The sequence below is a fragment of the Myodes glareolus genome, chromosome 7 (genome assembly GCF_982192425.1).
Source record: "Myodes glareolus chromosome 7, mMyoGla1.1, whole genome shotgun sequence".
NCBI lineage: Eukaryota > Metazoa > Chordata > Mammalia > Rodentia > Cricetidae > Myodes > Myodes glareolus.
The window spans coordinates 103822323-103838584 of NC_142032.1; the positions used below are offsets into that span (position 1 = coordinate 103822323).

General features: G+C 39.4%; 1 protein-coding gene across 11 annotated transcripts in view; it reads right to left on the bottom strand.

Moving 5' to 3' along the window:
* Fam168a (family with sequence similarity 168 member A) overlaps positions 1-16262 on the bottom strand; it is a 108531-nt gene that overhangs the window by 67812 nt on the left and 24457 nt on the right. For 5 of the 11 annotated variants that reach the window (XM_048429606.3, XM_048429592.3, XM_048429600.3 and 2 more), the window contains exon 2: positions 12869-12909. The exons of 2 other annotated variants lie outside the window; for them this stretch is intronic. In XM_048429606.3, coding sequence (XP_048285563.1) covers positions 12869-12880 — 12 coding nt within the window. In that variant the 5' untranslated portion in view covers positions 12881-12909. Of the gene's footprint in view, positions 1-6321; positions 6384-6441; positions 6728-12868; positions 12910-16262 lie in introns of those variants that run through there. 4 more of the 11 variants (XM_085692793.2, XM_048429603.3, XM_048429597.3 and 1 more) reach the window with 4 other exon arrangements.

Consider the following 16262-nt stretch of genomic DNA (forward strand, 5'->3'; position numbering starts at 1 on the left):
CAGACATGGATAAGTGCAGAGAAAAGAGGATCACCAGGGTTTGCTGGCCACCAGTCTAGTTCCAGGTCCAATGAGAAAACCTGTCTCAAAAGAATAAAGGAGAGAATAAAAGATTGGTATACGTCTGGTTTACATGCAGGGGCATATGTATCTCTCTCCCCCAACCCCAAATACACAGGCAAAGAGGACACAACTAACTGTTTATCTAGAAAATGCTTTTTACAAATAATACAAAATGTGTTTTTTTGGCTTTTTTAAAAGCATGAACAAATTTTATAGAGAGCCACTCTAAATACGGAAATAATTATTTATTAGAACAAAGACATCTTGGCAAGATGCCTCAGCAGGTAAAGACATTGCTGCCGAACATAACAGGCTGAATTTGATCCCAGGAACCCATAGGGTGTAAAGAGAGAACCAATTCCTAAAAGCTATCCTCTGACCTTCACACATGTATCATAGTGTGCACATTCACATACGAAGTAAATAAATACAACAAAAATTAAATGGCATAGAAGCAGTTGGGATTTACTATGTGTCACTTCTTTTGTTTAAATGAGTTCATCTTTTATTGGGGGAAATGTATATATAAGTAAGATTTACTATAATATAGTTTCTGTTAATAAGTCATAGTGCTTGTAACTCAGATATCATTTTCCTTGGTGGAAGGACCAAGAAAAGTTTCCACAGTGCAGCATTTTGAGCTTGTAAGGCAAATACAAGAGTTAATAATCTTTTTGCAGATAACTTTAAAAAATAATTCAGTTCAGTACCTCATATTTAAATTGTGTTATTTAGAATTTTATTAACTAGTTTCTTGAGTTCTTTATATATTTGGAGATCAGACCTTTGTCTGATGTGGGGTTGAAGATCTTCTCCCATTCACTGGGTTGCTTTTTTGTCTTAATGATGTGTCCTTTGCTTAACAGAAGTTTCTCTTATAGAAGCTTTTCAGTTTCAGGAGGTCCCATTTATTCATTGTGGCTCTTATTATCTGTGCTACTGGGGTTATACGTAGGAAGTTGTCTCCTATGCCCATGTATTGCAGGCTATTTCCCACTTTCTCTTCTATCAGGTTCAGTGTGGTCAGATTTATATTGAGGTCTTTAATCCATTTGGACTTGAGTTTTGTGCATGGTGATAGATATGGATCTGTTTTCATTCTTCTACAGGTTGACATCCAGTTATGCCGGCACCATTTGTTAAAGATGCTTTCTTTCTTCCATTGTATACTTTTAGCTTCTTTGTCAAAAATCAGGTGTTCATAGGTTTGTGGATTAATATCCAGGTCTTCAATTCTATTCCATTGGTCAATGTCTCTGTTTTTATGCCAATACCAAGCTGTTTTCATTACTGTGGCTCTGTAATAGAGTTTGATGTCAGGGATGGTAATTTCTCCGGAAGTTCCTTTATTGTATAGGATTGTTTTGGCTACTATGGGTTTTTTGTTTTTCCATATAAAGTTGATTATTGTTCTTTCAAGGTCTGTGAAGAATTTTGTTAGAATTTTGATGGCTGTCGGCTTGCTGTATATTGCTTTTATATTTAGATATGACCCTTATATCCCTAATCTCTCTAAGACTTTTATCATAAAGGGGTGTTGAATTTTGTCAAATGCTTTTTCAGCATCTAATGAATTGATCATATGGTTTTTTTCTTTCAGTTTATTTATATGATGGATTACACTGATAAGATTTTTCTATGTTGAACCAGCCCTGCATCTCTGGGATGAAGCCTACTTGATCATAATGGATGATTTTTTTGATGTGTTCTTAGATTCGGTTTGCCAGTAATTCATTGAGAATTTTTGCATCAATGTTCATGAGTGAGATTGGTCTGTAATTCTTTCTTGGCTGAGTCTTTGTGTGGTTTTGGTATCAGGGTAACTATAGCTTCATAAAAAGAGTTTGGCAATGACTCTTCTGTTTCTATTATTTGGAAGACATTAAGGAGTAACAAAAGACTTTCAAATGGTCAAAAGATACTTAAGAACATGTTCAACTTCCATAGCTATCAGGGAAATGCAAATCAAAACTACTTTGAGATACTATCTAACACCTGTCAGAATGGCTAAAATAAAAAACACCAATGATAATCTATGCTGGAGAGGATGTGGAGTAAGGAAAATACTCATCCATTGCTGGTGAGAATGCAAACTTGTACAACCACTTTGGAAATCAGTGTGGAGGTTTCTCAGAAAATTGGGAATCAACCTACCTCAGGATTCAGCAATACCACTCTTGGGAGTATACCCAAGAGATGCCCAATCATACTACAAAAGCATTTGTTCAACTATGTTCCTAGCAGCATTATTTGTAATAGCCAGAACCTGGAAACAACCTAGATGCCCCTCAATGGAAGAATAGATAAAGAAAGTGTGGCACATCTACACATTAGAGTACTACTCAGCGGTAAAAAACAATGACATCTTGAATTCTGCATGCAAGTGGATGGAAGTAGAAAACACTATCCTGAGTGAGATAACCCAGACCCAAAAATATGAATATAGTATGTATTCACTCATAAGTGGATTCTAGCCATAAACGAAGGACATTGAGCCTATAATTCGCGATCCTAAAGAACCTAAATAATAAGGTGCACCCAAAAAAAACCCATATATAGATCCTCCTGAAAATTGGAAGCAGAATAGATCGCCAGGCAAAAGTTGGGAGCATATGGGTGGGAGTGGGGTAGGGAAAAAGGGGAGGGGGTAGAGAGAAGGGAGAAGGGGAGGTTTGGGGAGAGCTTGGGGGAGTGGGATGGTTGAGATGGAGGAAAGAAGATAGGGAGCAGGAAAGAAGATATCTTAATTAAGGGAGGCATTGTGGGGTTGGCAAGAGGCTTGACTCTAGAGGGGGTCCTAGATGTCCATAGGGATGTCCCCAGCTAGGACCCTGGGCAGTGGAGGAGAGGATGCCTGAACTGGCCTTGTCCAGTAGTCAGACTGATGACTATCTTGAATATCACCATAGAACCTTCATCTGGCGACAGATGGAGATAGAGACAGAGACCCACATGGGAGTATGGGACTGAGCTCCCAAGGTCTAGTTGAAGAACAGAAGGAGGGAGAATATGTCCAAGGAAGTCAGGAACATGAGGGGTTGATCCACCCACTGAGACAGTGTGCCTGAACTAATGGGAGCTCACCAAAGCCAGCTGAACTGGGACTGAACGAACATGGGATCAAACTGGATCCTCTGAATGTGGCTGACAATTGGGGCAGACTGAGAAGCCAATGATAATAGCACTGGGATTTGTTTCTACTGCATGTACTGGCTTTTTGGGAACCTAGTCTATTTGGATGCATACCTTCCTAAGCCTGGATGGAGCAGGGAGGGCCTTGGACTTCCCACAGGGCAGGATACCCTGCCCTCTCTTAGAACTGGAGCAGAAGGGAGGGAAGGTGAATGGGGGAGTGGGAGGGATGTGGGAGGAGGGGAGGAAGTGGAAATTTTGACTCCTATTATTTATAAAGTAAAAACAATAATAATAATAATAAAGAGTTCATTTGTTTAAGGCCCCACACAGCAGAATGCTATGTACTCAAATACATAACATTATGCTGTTTTGAAACTCAGACACATGCATAAACTATCAATCAATTGAATGAACACATCTGAACCTTGAACTAAGGCTTGTTCTAGTCATTAGGAAACTCAGAGGAACAGGTACTAAATTTACCTTGGCTTCATTTACTATATCATCTTTTTTCCCCTTCACTGCTATTTCTTTTAAATCCTATTATGTATTTCTGTTGAAATAGGGTCTTTTCATGTTGTCCAGCTTGGCCTCAAACTCATGATTCTCCTGCCTCTGCCTCCTAAGTAACTAAGATTTCAGGAATGTGCCACCACACCCAAGTTATTATGCTTGCTTGTTTATGATAGGATCTCACTATTTGCTTATTTATGATCAGAACTCACTGTGTAGCCCAGGCCTTAAAAGTTTAGGATTATCCTCCCTTGGCCTACCCAGTGCTCACTGATGATAGGCATGTGCTATGACATCTGGCTACCTGAGGCAGTTTATTATTGACGACATATGTAAGCATATATAATGTGCCTGCCTGTGTGCTCATGTGTAGGGTACATATCTATGTGTGTGCAAATAGGGGCCAAAAATGGACAATCTTAGTCTTCTTAGCTCATGCTCCACTTTACTTATTAAAACTTGGTCTCTCCATGAACCTGGAGCTCACCAATTTCAGGTAGCTTAGCTAACCACAGTGGTAGTTAGAATGTAACTGGCCCCTGATGTGACCAGCTTACTATATTTAGCACCCATCTCCAATGATTTACCCATGTTGTAATACAAAAAAAGTTAAGCTAGAGGGCTGGGAGGATCTTGGTGTCCTTAAATTTACTATCTTCCTGCCTTAATTTCCTAGAATTAAGAAATGTGCCACCACACCCAGCTAAAACACTGGTTTTTAATACCTATCTGTTAGACTTCTATTTCCTGGTAAAGATGATCATAAATTCTAAAGCTGACCATTATTTATTAACTTTTAAGATAAAATCAAAACTGACTGAAAGATTTTTTTTTTCTCCTCCTACTGTTCTTGAGAATTCCAGACTGGTGTGGCAAATGCAGTAGTACTTGTAAACAAATCATTTAGCTGGAACATCCTACTATTATGAAAATAAATTACATGTTCATTCGGAAGCAAAATGACCCTCAATAATTAAGACAATCTGGGCCCGGTGGTAATGGCACATTCTTTAATCCCAGTACTAGTAGGCCACAGCCTCATGGTGATACACAGATTAATAGAAAAAGGTTAATTTAAGATGTAAGAGTTAGTTAATAAGAAGCCTGAGCTAACAGGCCAAGTAGTGTTGTAATTAATAAAGTTTCTGTGTGATTATTCAGGTCTGGACGGCTGGGAAACAAAAGAGCAGTCTCTGCTTACATGGAGGCAGGAGCTGATGCAGAGACCATGGAGAGGAGCTGCTTACTGCTTTGCTCTTCAAGGCTTGCTCTGCCTGCTATCTTATAGAAGCCAGAGCCACCTGCCTAGAGGTGTCCTCACCTGCAATAGGCAAGGCCTTCCCACATCAATTACTAATTAAGAAAATGTCCCATAGGCCTGCAAACTGCCCAATCTTATAGAGGCATTTTCCTAATTGAGGATCCTCTTGGATGACTCCAGCTATGTTGACATAAAACTAAATAGGACACTTCATACCCTCACTTACTTTTAAATAAGTCAGTGATTAGAAATACTTTTTAAAACATTTCCCCTGTGTACCAGATGTAGTGGTGCACGTCGTTAATCCCAGCACTCAGGAGTCGGAGGCAGGCAAATCTCTGTGAGTTTGAGGCCAAACTGGTCTACTGAGCAAGTTCTGGGTCAGCCAGAGCTATATAGTGAGACACTGTCTCAAAGAAAACCAAACCAAACAACAACAAATCTCTGTATCTGTTTTATGTGTATCTGCTTTACACTGGCACTCTACCACAAACTTCTTGGTGCTGCCTTGCTGGAAAAGTCATTACAGTTTTCCAGGCCCCAGTTCCTGAGTTAGAAGCAGCTAGGACAGCTGTTCTCTAAGGTCTCCCTCCATAGCACGCCGCTACAATAATCAAACTTTACCCCTGCACCTAGTCACTTACTCAGTAGAGACTAAGTACTAATAGCAACTAGACACTGGAAAAGCAAATACATCAAGTGCCAAACTCGCAAAAAATTTCATTGATTGATTTCTCACCATATACACAAACATTACCAACTGACAATAAAACTGGATCCCAAGATTCTTTGATTGTTCTTTCTTGCTCCCCCCCCCCCCAAATCACACTAAAAACTGAAAATTGTGTGCAGTGGCATATGTTTGCAATCTTGAGAGGCTGGGGCAGGACTGCAGTGAGTTTAAAGATAGCTTTGGTTATATAGTAAGTTCCACGAAACCCTGAAATTCCGTGTTTAAGGAAAAAACTGGGATGGCTTTGGAGGTACATGTCTTTAATCTTAGCACTAGGTAGGCAGATGCAGGCAGATTTTTGGGAATGCAAGAACAGTCTGGTCTACACAGTAAGTTCCAGGACAACCAAAGCTACATAAAGAAATCCTCTCTCAAAACAAAATATCCCACAACACAAAAAGCCATATTATTACTGAGAACTGCTTCATATGCTCATAAACCATATGTGTAGCCAGTGATATAACTGTCTCAGTGCATTATAATCAATGTGTATGCAAGTGTCAAAAAAAAAAGGTTTACCTAAATCCCTTATATAGAAATAGAAGAACACTGAACAACCCATTCCAACATTATTATTATTGTAAGAACTAGAGACCTGAGTGGGAAAGAAGCTTACCTGTGCTTATAACAAATCAAAGGGCAGAGCTGAGATCAGACCTCAAGAGCAGGCTGACTTGAGTATTTAAGTGCGCAGGAAGGAAATCTGTGAAAAGTCTTATCATTTGTGGACAAATACCTGGAAATGCCTAAGAACACCACATTTATGCCATCATCCTTTACAGGCTCATGTTTTCAACACCCAGTCTCAGCTTGTGGAATTATTCTGAAGCCTGCAGAGCTTTCAGGAGGAGGACCAGCCTAGAAGTACGTCACAAGAAACAGGTCTTCAAAGATGATCTCCACTTCCGGTTCCAGACTGCGTCCTCTGCTTCCGGTCAGTGCCAGGGGAACAGCACTGCCTCACAATCCTGTTGCCTCAGGGCCACTACTGCCACCCTGCTTTTCTTGTCACTGATAACGGACTGATAAGATAAATACAATAATTAAGTAAATATTCTTCCCTAAGGTTGCTTGCCAAATAGTCCATCACAAGAAAAGTAACTAAGAGCCACTAACTATAAGTAGAAGACACTTCCTAGGTAAGTATCCCTCCTATCTACCACCACTGCCTGGTCAAATGCTTTCCTAATATTTACCTCAAGAAACTGGAAAAAATGTGCTTAAGCAATGTTTCAGAGGTTAAGAATGTATATTACTCTTGCAGAAAAACCATGTTTGACTCCTAGGGCTCACAATGGGTGACTAACTACTAACTGTAACTATAGCTCTGGAGAATCAGATGCTCACATGTACTTACTAAACAGACACAGATAATTAAAAATAAAAAAATAAAAACTCACTATGCAGCTTTGACTACCTTAGAAGTCACTATGCAGACCAGGTTAGCCTTGAACTCAGAGATTTAATTAGCCTTTGCCTTCACAGTGGTGAGACTAAAGGTGTGTGCTATCACACCCAGAAAAAAATGTTTTGTCTTTTTTTTTTTTTAAATCCCACTCGGGGAGGCAGAGGCAGGAGGATCTTTGTGAGTTCAAGGCCAACCTGGTCTATAAGCTCTAGTTCCAGGAGAGGCTCCAAAGTTACAGAGAAACCCTGTCTCGAGAAACAAACAAAAAAAAAAATAAAAGAAACTGGAAAATCATCATCAAACATGATGGAACTGTACAATACCAAAGCTGAATACTATATTCATCAAAACAAAATATTTAGAACAATTCCCCAGGTCATACAGAGGAAGACAGAGTTTATTACCCTCTGCTTTCAAGGGTTCCCACAACTCAACTTTGTAGAATGAATACATGGGCAGTGTTATAAATGGAAATAACTTGAACTCTATCATTTCTTGCCAACACCCCCACCCTAGTTTATATAAGCCATTTTAACTAAGCAGCCCACTCCCCAGGTAAGAACAGACTTAACAATTTAAGAGTTACTAGGCTACCTAATAACTTAGGTTCTCTAAGGGACAAAAGGTACATATGACATGTCCCTCTGTCCTCTAAGAACTTATGATCTAATAAGATTAGGAAAAAGTGACTCAGCAGTCTGATGAGTCAAAGCAGTGTCCTGGTCTCATCTTTACAACAGAGTCTGTTAGATCTAGATAAGTACTTTCTCTTTACTAGGTCTCAATTTTCTTCCTATATAAAATGAGTCAGGTACCTGTAAAGGCCATCTCAGCCATGAGTCTGTGAAAAACAACCATAGTACCACTAGTTCATTCATGAAATCAGGCAAGAGAATGGTAAAGTATTCAATGGAACCAGAAAAAAAGCTACTCAGTGACTAGAAGATCCAATGTAGCTTCAAAATAGAGCTGAGGCAGTTGAAGACAGAAGTCTCCTGACCCAGAAAAGGAGAGCTATCAACGAGGAGCCTGGTAATACAGACTAAGGTTACTACATCTTGGGTCTGCTCTGTCCTTAGGTTTTTGTGTTCTGCTCTTGTTTCTGCCATAATGTCTCGCTGTGTAGTTCCATAGGCCTGAAAATTACTGTGTAGCCCAGGCCAGCCTTGAATTCATGATTCTCTGGCTTCCATTCCTAAAAACTGGCGTTATAAGCAATACCAGTAATTGGCTTCATTTTTCTTCCTTGATCAAAGTGGTGCACAAATGTTACCTGGGGATGAATAACTAATTCCAGTTGTGCTGTGTTTCAATTGCTAAGGGAAGCATCTGCAGCTATGAAAACAAATGGTCTTACAAGGATAGAGGACTTGGTTCCTACCTGATTTTCCTACGGCAAGCAGCTCTGGACCAGCAGGAAGTCTAGCTGAGAAGTGTCTGAGTAGAGCTAGTATCCAGTGATGAGCAAAGATGACAGAAATGTTCATTCAGTTGCTTTCCATAATAAAAGAATGTATCAGGGGCTGCAATTACCTGGATCCCAAGTATTATTTTTTCATATCTATTCATCAACTTCTAAATTGTTTCCTTTTTAGTACCTCATGTCCTTTCTTGATTAAAACGCTTTAAAAGTGAGCTCAGGGAGAATGGCTAGTTCAGCCCTGACACAAAACAAGGACATAAGATTGACTCATTAAGGGCTAGAGCAATGACTTGGTGGTTAAAAAACACTTACTGCTCTTATTGATGAGGACCCAAGTTCAGTTCCACTCACAACTGCCTGAAATCCCGGCTCCAGAGAGATCTGACACTGCTGGCCTCCCTGAGCACTGGCACTCACACTCACACACCCCACACACAGACACACAGGATACATAATCAAAAGTAGTAAAATAATTTTTTTTTTAAAATTTGCTGACTAAAATGAAATTTAAAATAAGGAAAGTCAAACAGATCACAATTGATGACAGAATGAATGCTGTCAATAATGATAGGTATGGCCGGGTGATGGCGCTTGCCTTTAATCCCAGCACACAGGAAGCAGAGGCAGGCAGATCTCTGAGTTTGAGGCCAGTGTGGTCTACAGAGTTAGTTCCAGGACAGCCAGGGCTACACAGAGAAACCCTGTCTCCAAAAACAAATAAAAAAAAATAATGGTAGGTATGACATAAAAATGGGTTTAATTAATAAAGTTGTATACTAGATCCCATTGTGTTTTACACATGTTCTCTTATTTTATTCTAAAAACTGTCATTTTTATTGCCTTCATTTACAGATAAGTTAAACTAAAAAACATAGGTATTCTGTCCAGATCACACATCAGATCAACTGATGGAAGTCAGAACTAAACCTAAGATTAGATGACTCCAAAGCTCTATGTATTTGTCTACCTCTTGTCCTATCAAAGGTCTTTCTGCTGTTCCTCAAAACCTGGTTAGTTCCTACCTTGAAACCATTGTTCTTTGTACTTTCTCTGCTTTGAATTCCCTTCTACAACATCTTATGTTTTTTTTTTCCTACCCCGTTTCCAGTGCTGAAAATCAATCAAGGGTCTCACACATGAAGGGGTGTAATCTGTCACTGAGTCAGACCAATGTTCACTCCATCCCTCTTTTTCTTTTTGTTTTGTTTTGTTTCCCTGCGTAGCTTTGGAGTCTGTCCCTGGAATTGCTCTGTGAACCAGGCAGGCCTCGAACTCACAGAAATCTACCTGCTTCTGCCTCCCAAATGCTAGGGTTAAAGGAGTACATCACCACTGCCTGCCTCCATCCCTTTTTATAGGAAACAAATGACCCCTTTAAGTTCAATTCAGAGAATTTCACTTAATTCTTTCCAAAACTTTATAATGCCTTCCACACAGAACAAAATATAAGATCATAGCCATCATCTATAAAATCCTATACCTAACTCCCTCCCATTTAGCTCATCTTACTCTTCTTGTTTGTTGTATTTATCATCTTTTGTCTTATGCCAAACTGCAGTAAATATTAAATTTTAGCATTAACATGTTACTTGGAACCATTCTAAAATGGCCAAAGCATATATCAATAAAAATGTGCAAAGTCACATTTATAATCACAGCACTCAGTAAACTGAGGCAAGAGGACTACTTTAAATTTAAGTCCAAACTGGGCTACATAGTAAGAACTAGAATAGCTGTGGCTACACTGCAAAACCCGTCTCAAAAACAAACAAGAAGTGCAAGTCTTTCATTTCTTTGTATGAACTGCAGAGACATTCTTCCCTTCCTGCTCCTTGATACGACAGGCAGACTCACCTCACACACTCAACACTTACAGTTCTTTATCTGATTAGTATGACTTTATTTCATTAAGATCTCTACACAAGGGGTGATGTACTTCAGTTGGTATAGTGCTTGGTTAGCATGCAAGAAGCCCTGGGTTCTATCGTTAGCAACACATGTATTCCCAACATTTAGGAAACTGAGCTGGGAGAATCAGAAATTCAAAGTAATCCTTGGCTACATGGTATGTTAGTAAAGCAAATTTGCATAGAAAAAAACTGAGGCCCATGAAGGCCAGTTAGCTGGTGGCTTTCTCCCTTTCAAATCACTTCCTTTCCCCACACATTGACTTCCCCTGTCTACTCACTACAACTCAATTTATTTTTTTAAACTTCCCTTTATATGTGTGAGTGTTTTGTCTGCCTGAATGTCTGTACACTATATGTGTGCTCAGTGGCCAACAGAAGAACAAGGGAAGTGTGGTCCTCTGGGACTGGAGTTACAGATGATTGTTAGCCACCCTGTGGATTCTGGGAGCTGAATTTAGGTCTTCTGGAAGGGCAGTCAGTGTACTCTTAATTTCTGAGCTATCTATCCAAGCCATGTCAAGGACCTAAAGCCTCAGACACATGGGAAAATGGCAATGCCTTTGCTGGTGTAGGTTCAGAAAAATGGCAAAGCCTTCCTTTGGTTTGAGTGTGAATGTTGATAGTATATGCAGAAAATATCCACCATAGCTCTTTCCTAAAGTATTTATGGCCTGAAGACTGCTCTCCCAACAGAGACTGCTCCAATGAGATTAGCTAAATCTGCCTCATTTATTCAGCTGTACATCATAAACCCACCACCTGTTTAATCTGTATATAATAACCTACTCCCTTGTTCAGCTGTGTGCAATAACCCTGCCTCCTTGTTCAACTCTACATAATTAGTGGCTGGGCTTTCTGGGAAGACTGCTATTTCTCCTGCAGAGCCCAGACTACCTGATGCCAGCTTTCTGATGGTATATTTGTCTACTCTTCATTCCCTTGCTACTCCAGTCAGGTTCATCCCTGACACTATACTAGAATTGGCAATTATTGGCATGTTAAAATTAATTTTACTAAAGTCAATTTGATTGTCATTAATTTAAAAATAATATTTAAGGGGAAGAGACGGTTCAGCAGTTAAGAACACTTAATACTCTTGAAGAAGACCAGGGTTCAGTTTCCAGCACTCATTTGGTGGTTAACAATCATTTTCAATTCCAGTTCCAGTGGATCTGAAGCTGTCTTCTAGCCTCCACAGACACTGTATGAACATGGCGCACAGACATACATGCAGGGAAAACACTCACATACAGATAAAATAAAAAATAATTAAGATAGTAAATTTTGTCATTTATATGAGAATTTATAAATAAATGAACTGGCCATGTACAGTAATGACAGGAGGGACAATGATATCAGTTAACATTTACTAAATATTTTCTATGAGCATGCATCTTATCCTACCCAACTATGATCATGATCCTATAATCCTTACAAATGAGAAGTCTAAACCTAGAAAGGTCCAGTGTCTAGCTCAAGATCACATAGCAAGTAACAGAAATTGAATTCAATCTCAGGTACTGGCACTACAAAGTTCAAGTGCTTTACTACATCAGAAAATAAACTGAAATCAGACAAAATAATTACCTGAACCAATCTTGATAACCTAAGCTTCAAACTAGAGATAGTCATATTTGAGAAGGACACCTTGTATACTAAAAGTAGCAGATTACAAAGATTGTTGAAACATCAAGACTATTTTGTGTAACAGTCCTGGCTGCCCTGAAATATACTTTGTAGACCTGGTTGGTCTTGACCTCACAGAGATCAGCCTGCCTCTGCCCACAGTGCTGGGATTAAAGGCAGGTGACACCACTCCCAGCTCATAAAATCTATTCTAAAAGAAATGGACATGTGTAAATTAAGCCGTTCCTATATTATCTACTTTTGGAACTCAGGCTCAAGTCAAATTCACTTTAAAATAAAGAATTAAAATAAGTAAAAGACAGTTCGTGATCATCACACAGGAAGAGGCTACCCCATGCCAGCCTAGGCAAAACTCCAGCCTCTACCAGCTGAATTTCAATATTGCCAGATGTAACTGCTACAGTCTCTTTGCTGGTAGCTATTTTGAATTTCTAAGGAGTTTTCATGTTTGCTCTGAGTAAAGAACTCCCCTTTCTTCATCCTAGGTCCCACCTACAATTGTGTGCTACATAAACTACCTTCTTTATCATCAGGACTCATCTAGGACTGCTCCTCTATTCTCTCTCAAGCACATTCACATCTGGGTGAACATTTGTTGAAAGCCATAACTAACACAGAGTGACAAGAGAAGGAAAGGTCAACGACCTAGGGCGAGCAAGAGTTCTCTCACCGGTGATAAAAAGTATGAAAAACAAGCACTGATTACAGAAGAAAGGAGTCCAGGTCTCAGAGATAGACTAGGAAGAATTTAAAATGAATGGTCAGCATTACTTACCAGGGTCTTCATTCCTATTGCATGGGTTAAATGGCCCTGATCTATCAGAAAATAAAAAGTAAAAAAGAGTTTAAAAACTTTCCCTCTGAAAGGCATTCACCTAATTATGACCTCTTAAGCTGCAACTATAACTTTAAAATGTTTAGGGCATAGAATCTGACACTAGCAAGCACTTTTTGTTGTTTTTTGTTGTTGTTGTTCAGACCAGGTTTTCAAATATTTGGATTACACTTATTTATTGGGGGTGGGTACATGTGTTGGTGCAAGGAGAAACTCAACCCCTAAAAATTGTCCTCTCTGATTTCCATGTGCATATTGAAACACACACATACAAAATGCATGAAATTTTAAAAATAATAAATATCCATTATTAGTAGTAAAAACAGAATTTTCTTTTGTTTTGTTTTTTTTTGAGACAGGATCTCACTATATAGCTCTCTGGTTGTCCTGGAACTCATTATATAGACCAGGCTGGCCGCCACCTGCCTCTGCCTTCCAAGTGCTGGGATTAAGGTTGTATAGCACCATGCCCAGCACAAAAAGGTATTTCTTAGACACTAGGTTTTCCATCAGTTTTAATATTCTAATAATAGTAACCAGGAAAACTTAAACAAATTCCTGTTTCCTTCTGAACCAAAGATAAGGTTATATTATGATAAACAATGTAGTTTGAGAAGCAGGTTTTTATTATATCTTGATTCTCAAAAAAAGGGGGGTAACCTAAAAATGCAGTAAGTAGAAATATATCTCGTCATTTTTGTGTTAAGATTTACTTTTATCGCCAGGCGGTGATGGCATATGCCTTTAATCCCAGCACTCAGGAGGCAGAGGCAGGTGGATCTCTGTGAGTTTGAGGCCAGCCTGGTCTGCAAAGCCAGTTCCAGGACAGGCTCCAGAGACAGGCTCTGAGAAACTCTGTCTCAAAACCCCAAAAAGATTTTATTACGTGTGCCTCTGTGTAAATATAAGCACACGTATGGGTATCTGCCAAAGCCATTAGCATTGAATTCCCCCTGGAGCTAGTATTATAGGCAGTCATGAGCTGTTCGACGTGGGTGCTGAGAGTCCAACTCAGGTCCTCTGTAATATGTGCTCTTAACTACTGAGCTATCTCTAACCCCCGGCTTTTGTTCTTTTTGGGGGGGTGTTTATTTTGAGATATGATCTTGTGCTCCCAGTGGCCTCAAAATCATTATGTAACTGAGGATAATATCCTCGAACAACTAATCCTCCTGCCTTCTCCTCATAAGCGCTAGAATTACAGGTATAATCATCATGCCCACCTAAGAAATACTTTTTTTTGGTCTTCCCCCCCCCCCCCCCACGGAACAGGGTTTCTCTGTGTAGCCTTGGCTGACCTGGAATTCTCTCTATAGACCAGGCTGGTGTTGAACTCACCGAGATCTGCTTATCTGCTTGCTGAGTCTTCCCAAATGCTGGGATTAAAGGCATGTGGCACAATGCACATATGACAGCCAATTATACTCACATGTCTTTTAAGACTCATAAAACCAACAACTTTTTTTATGTGCATTGGTGTTTTGTCTGCATGTCTGTCTATGAGGGTGTAGAATCCCCTAGAATTGGAGAGCTGTGAGCTGCCATGTGAGTGCTCGGAATTGAACCCAGGACCTTTGGAAGAGCAGCAAGTGCTCTAAACTACTTAGCCATCTCTTTAGCCCCCAAACTAACATTTTTATTGAACCTCTCAACTCTGAGAAGTGACTATAATTGTTTCTTACTTTTACCCGATATAGCTGACTAATCCTAGGGAAAACCCAAAGTATTTTTTTCCTTATCATAATCCCTGTCACATTTTTATTGTCAGTGTCAGGGATCAAACCCACATGCTTTAAGTGTCTTACCAGCATAGCTAAACCCCAAGTTCTTCTATTACACTTAACTGCACGTTCTCACTTATATATCTTACTCTCTCCTGATTTGAACCTGCTTTCCAATACAGCAGCCATGAGCTATGTGTGCCTATTTAAATTAATTGAAACAAAATAAGATTAACTTTCAGTTCCTGACTCTAATTTTCATATTTTATGCACTAAAGAGCTACACACGTGTTATAGGAGCCTGCTTGTTCGTTCCCAGCTGCCCAGAACCGAAATAACCACACAGAAAGTGTATTAATTAAATCACTGCTTGGCCCATTAGCTCTAGCATCTAATTGGCTAACTCTTACATCTTAATTTAACCCATTTCTAGTAATATGTGTAACACCACATGGCTGTGGCTTACCAGGTAAAGTTCTGGCATCTGTCTCTGGTGGCATCTCTCATGGCATCTCTCTGACTCCGCCTTCTTTCTCCCAACATTCAGTTTAGTGCCTTCCCCCTGCCACCTAGTTCTGTTTTGCCTTGTTCTACTATAGGCTCAAAGCATTTTCTTTATTAACCAAAGGTCTTCACAGCAACAGAGGGGAATCCCATATCACACACGACAGGAGATTGTCAATCAGACAACACAAATACAGAATGTTTTGATTACTACAGAAATTTTACAGTGCTATGCTTAGTCTGTATGCACTCATTACTGTACAATAGAGGAGGTAGTCTGGCAGGAGCTACACTTAACTCATTTCTGGATGCCAGCATCATCCCATAGTAGGTCTCCAGTAAATGCTTTTTAGGAACAACACAAAGTTTGGTCACATACAATCCAGGATTTATTTCCATAAACTAGTATCTTTCACAGGATAGAATCAGGGTAATAATGAACTACCATTCCAGCTTTGGAGGGAAATGTTAGGAGCCACAATTAGAAGTAACCAGAAAACATGTACTCAGTTCTTCTCCCAAACTGAAGTTTGATTTGATTTAGAAGGTAGCTTATTTCTTGTTTTAAGTTTTGCACATAATTAAATTATAACTAATTATGAAAGAAATTTTTCAAAATTTGAACAAAATCAAAACTCATATTTATGGTAGCTCATACTTGCAGTTGGATCAGGAGTTCAAAGACAGCCTCAGCTAAATGAGATCCTGTCTCAAAAAACAAATAAGAAGGTTAAGAAATGAGAAAAATAAGAAGTTGTCACAAATAGATACAATGTCATGACTGAAGTTAAGGACATGATCTGGAGAATAAGTAGCAATTAGTTTAAAATGGCTGGAACACCATATAAGGAAGGCTTAGAAAAGAAAGAAAGGGAGGCAGGCAGGCAGGCAGACAGGCAGGCAGGCTTGGGACCAGTGAGGCAGACAGCCTGATTCATGCAAGAAATTTGCAAGGCAAACCAAGAGAGGTAAATTTTATCCTCCAAATCACAAAAGAATTCTCAGAAAAATTTGAAGCAGGGAAGAGGGCTGAAATGTGTATTTAACAAAGCTCAGAGAAAGCAATAAAGAAGATATACTTAGGAGAAGTGAGACAATAGGTAGGTAGA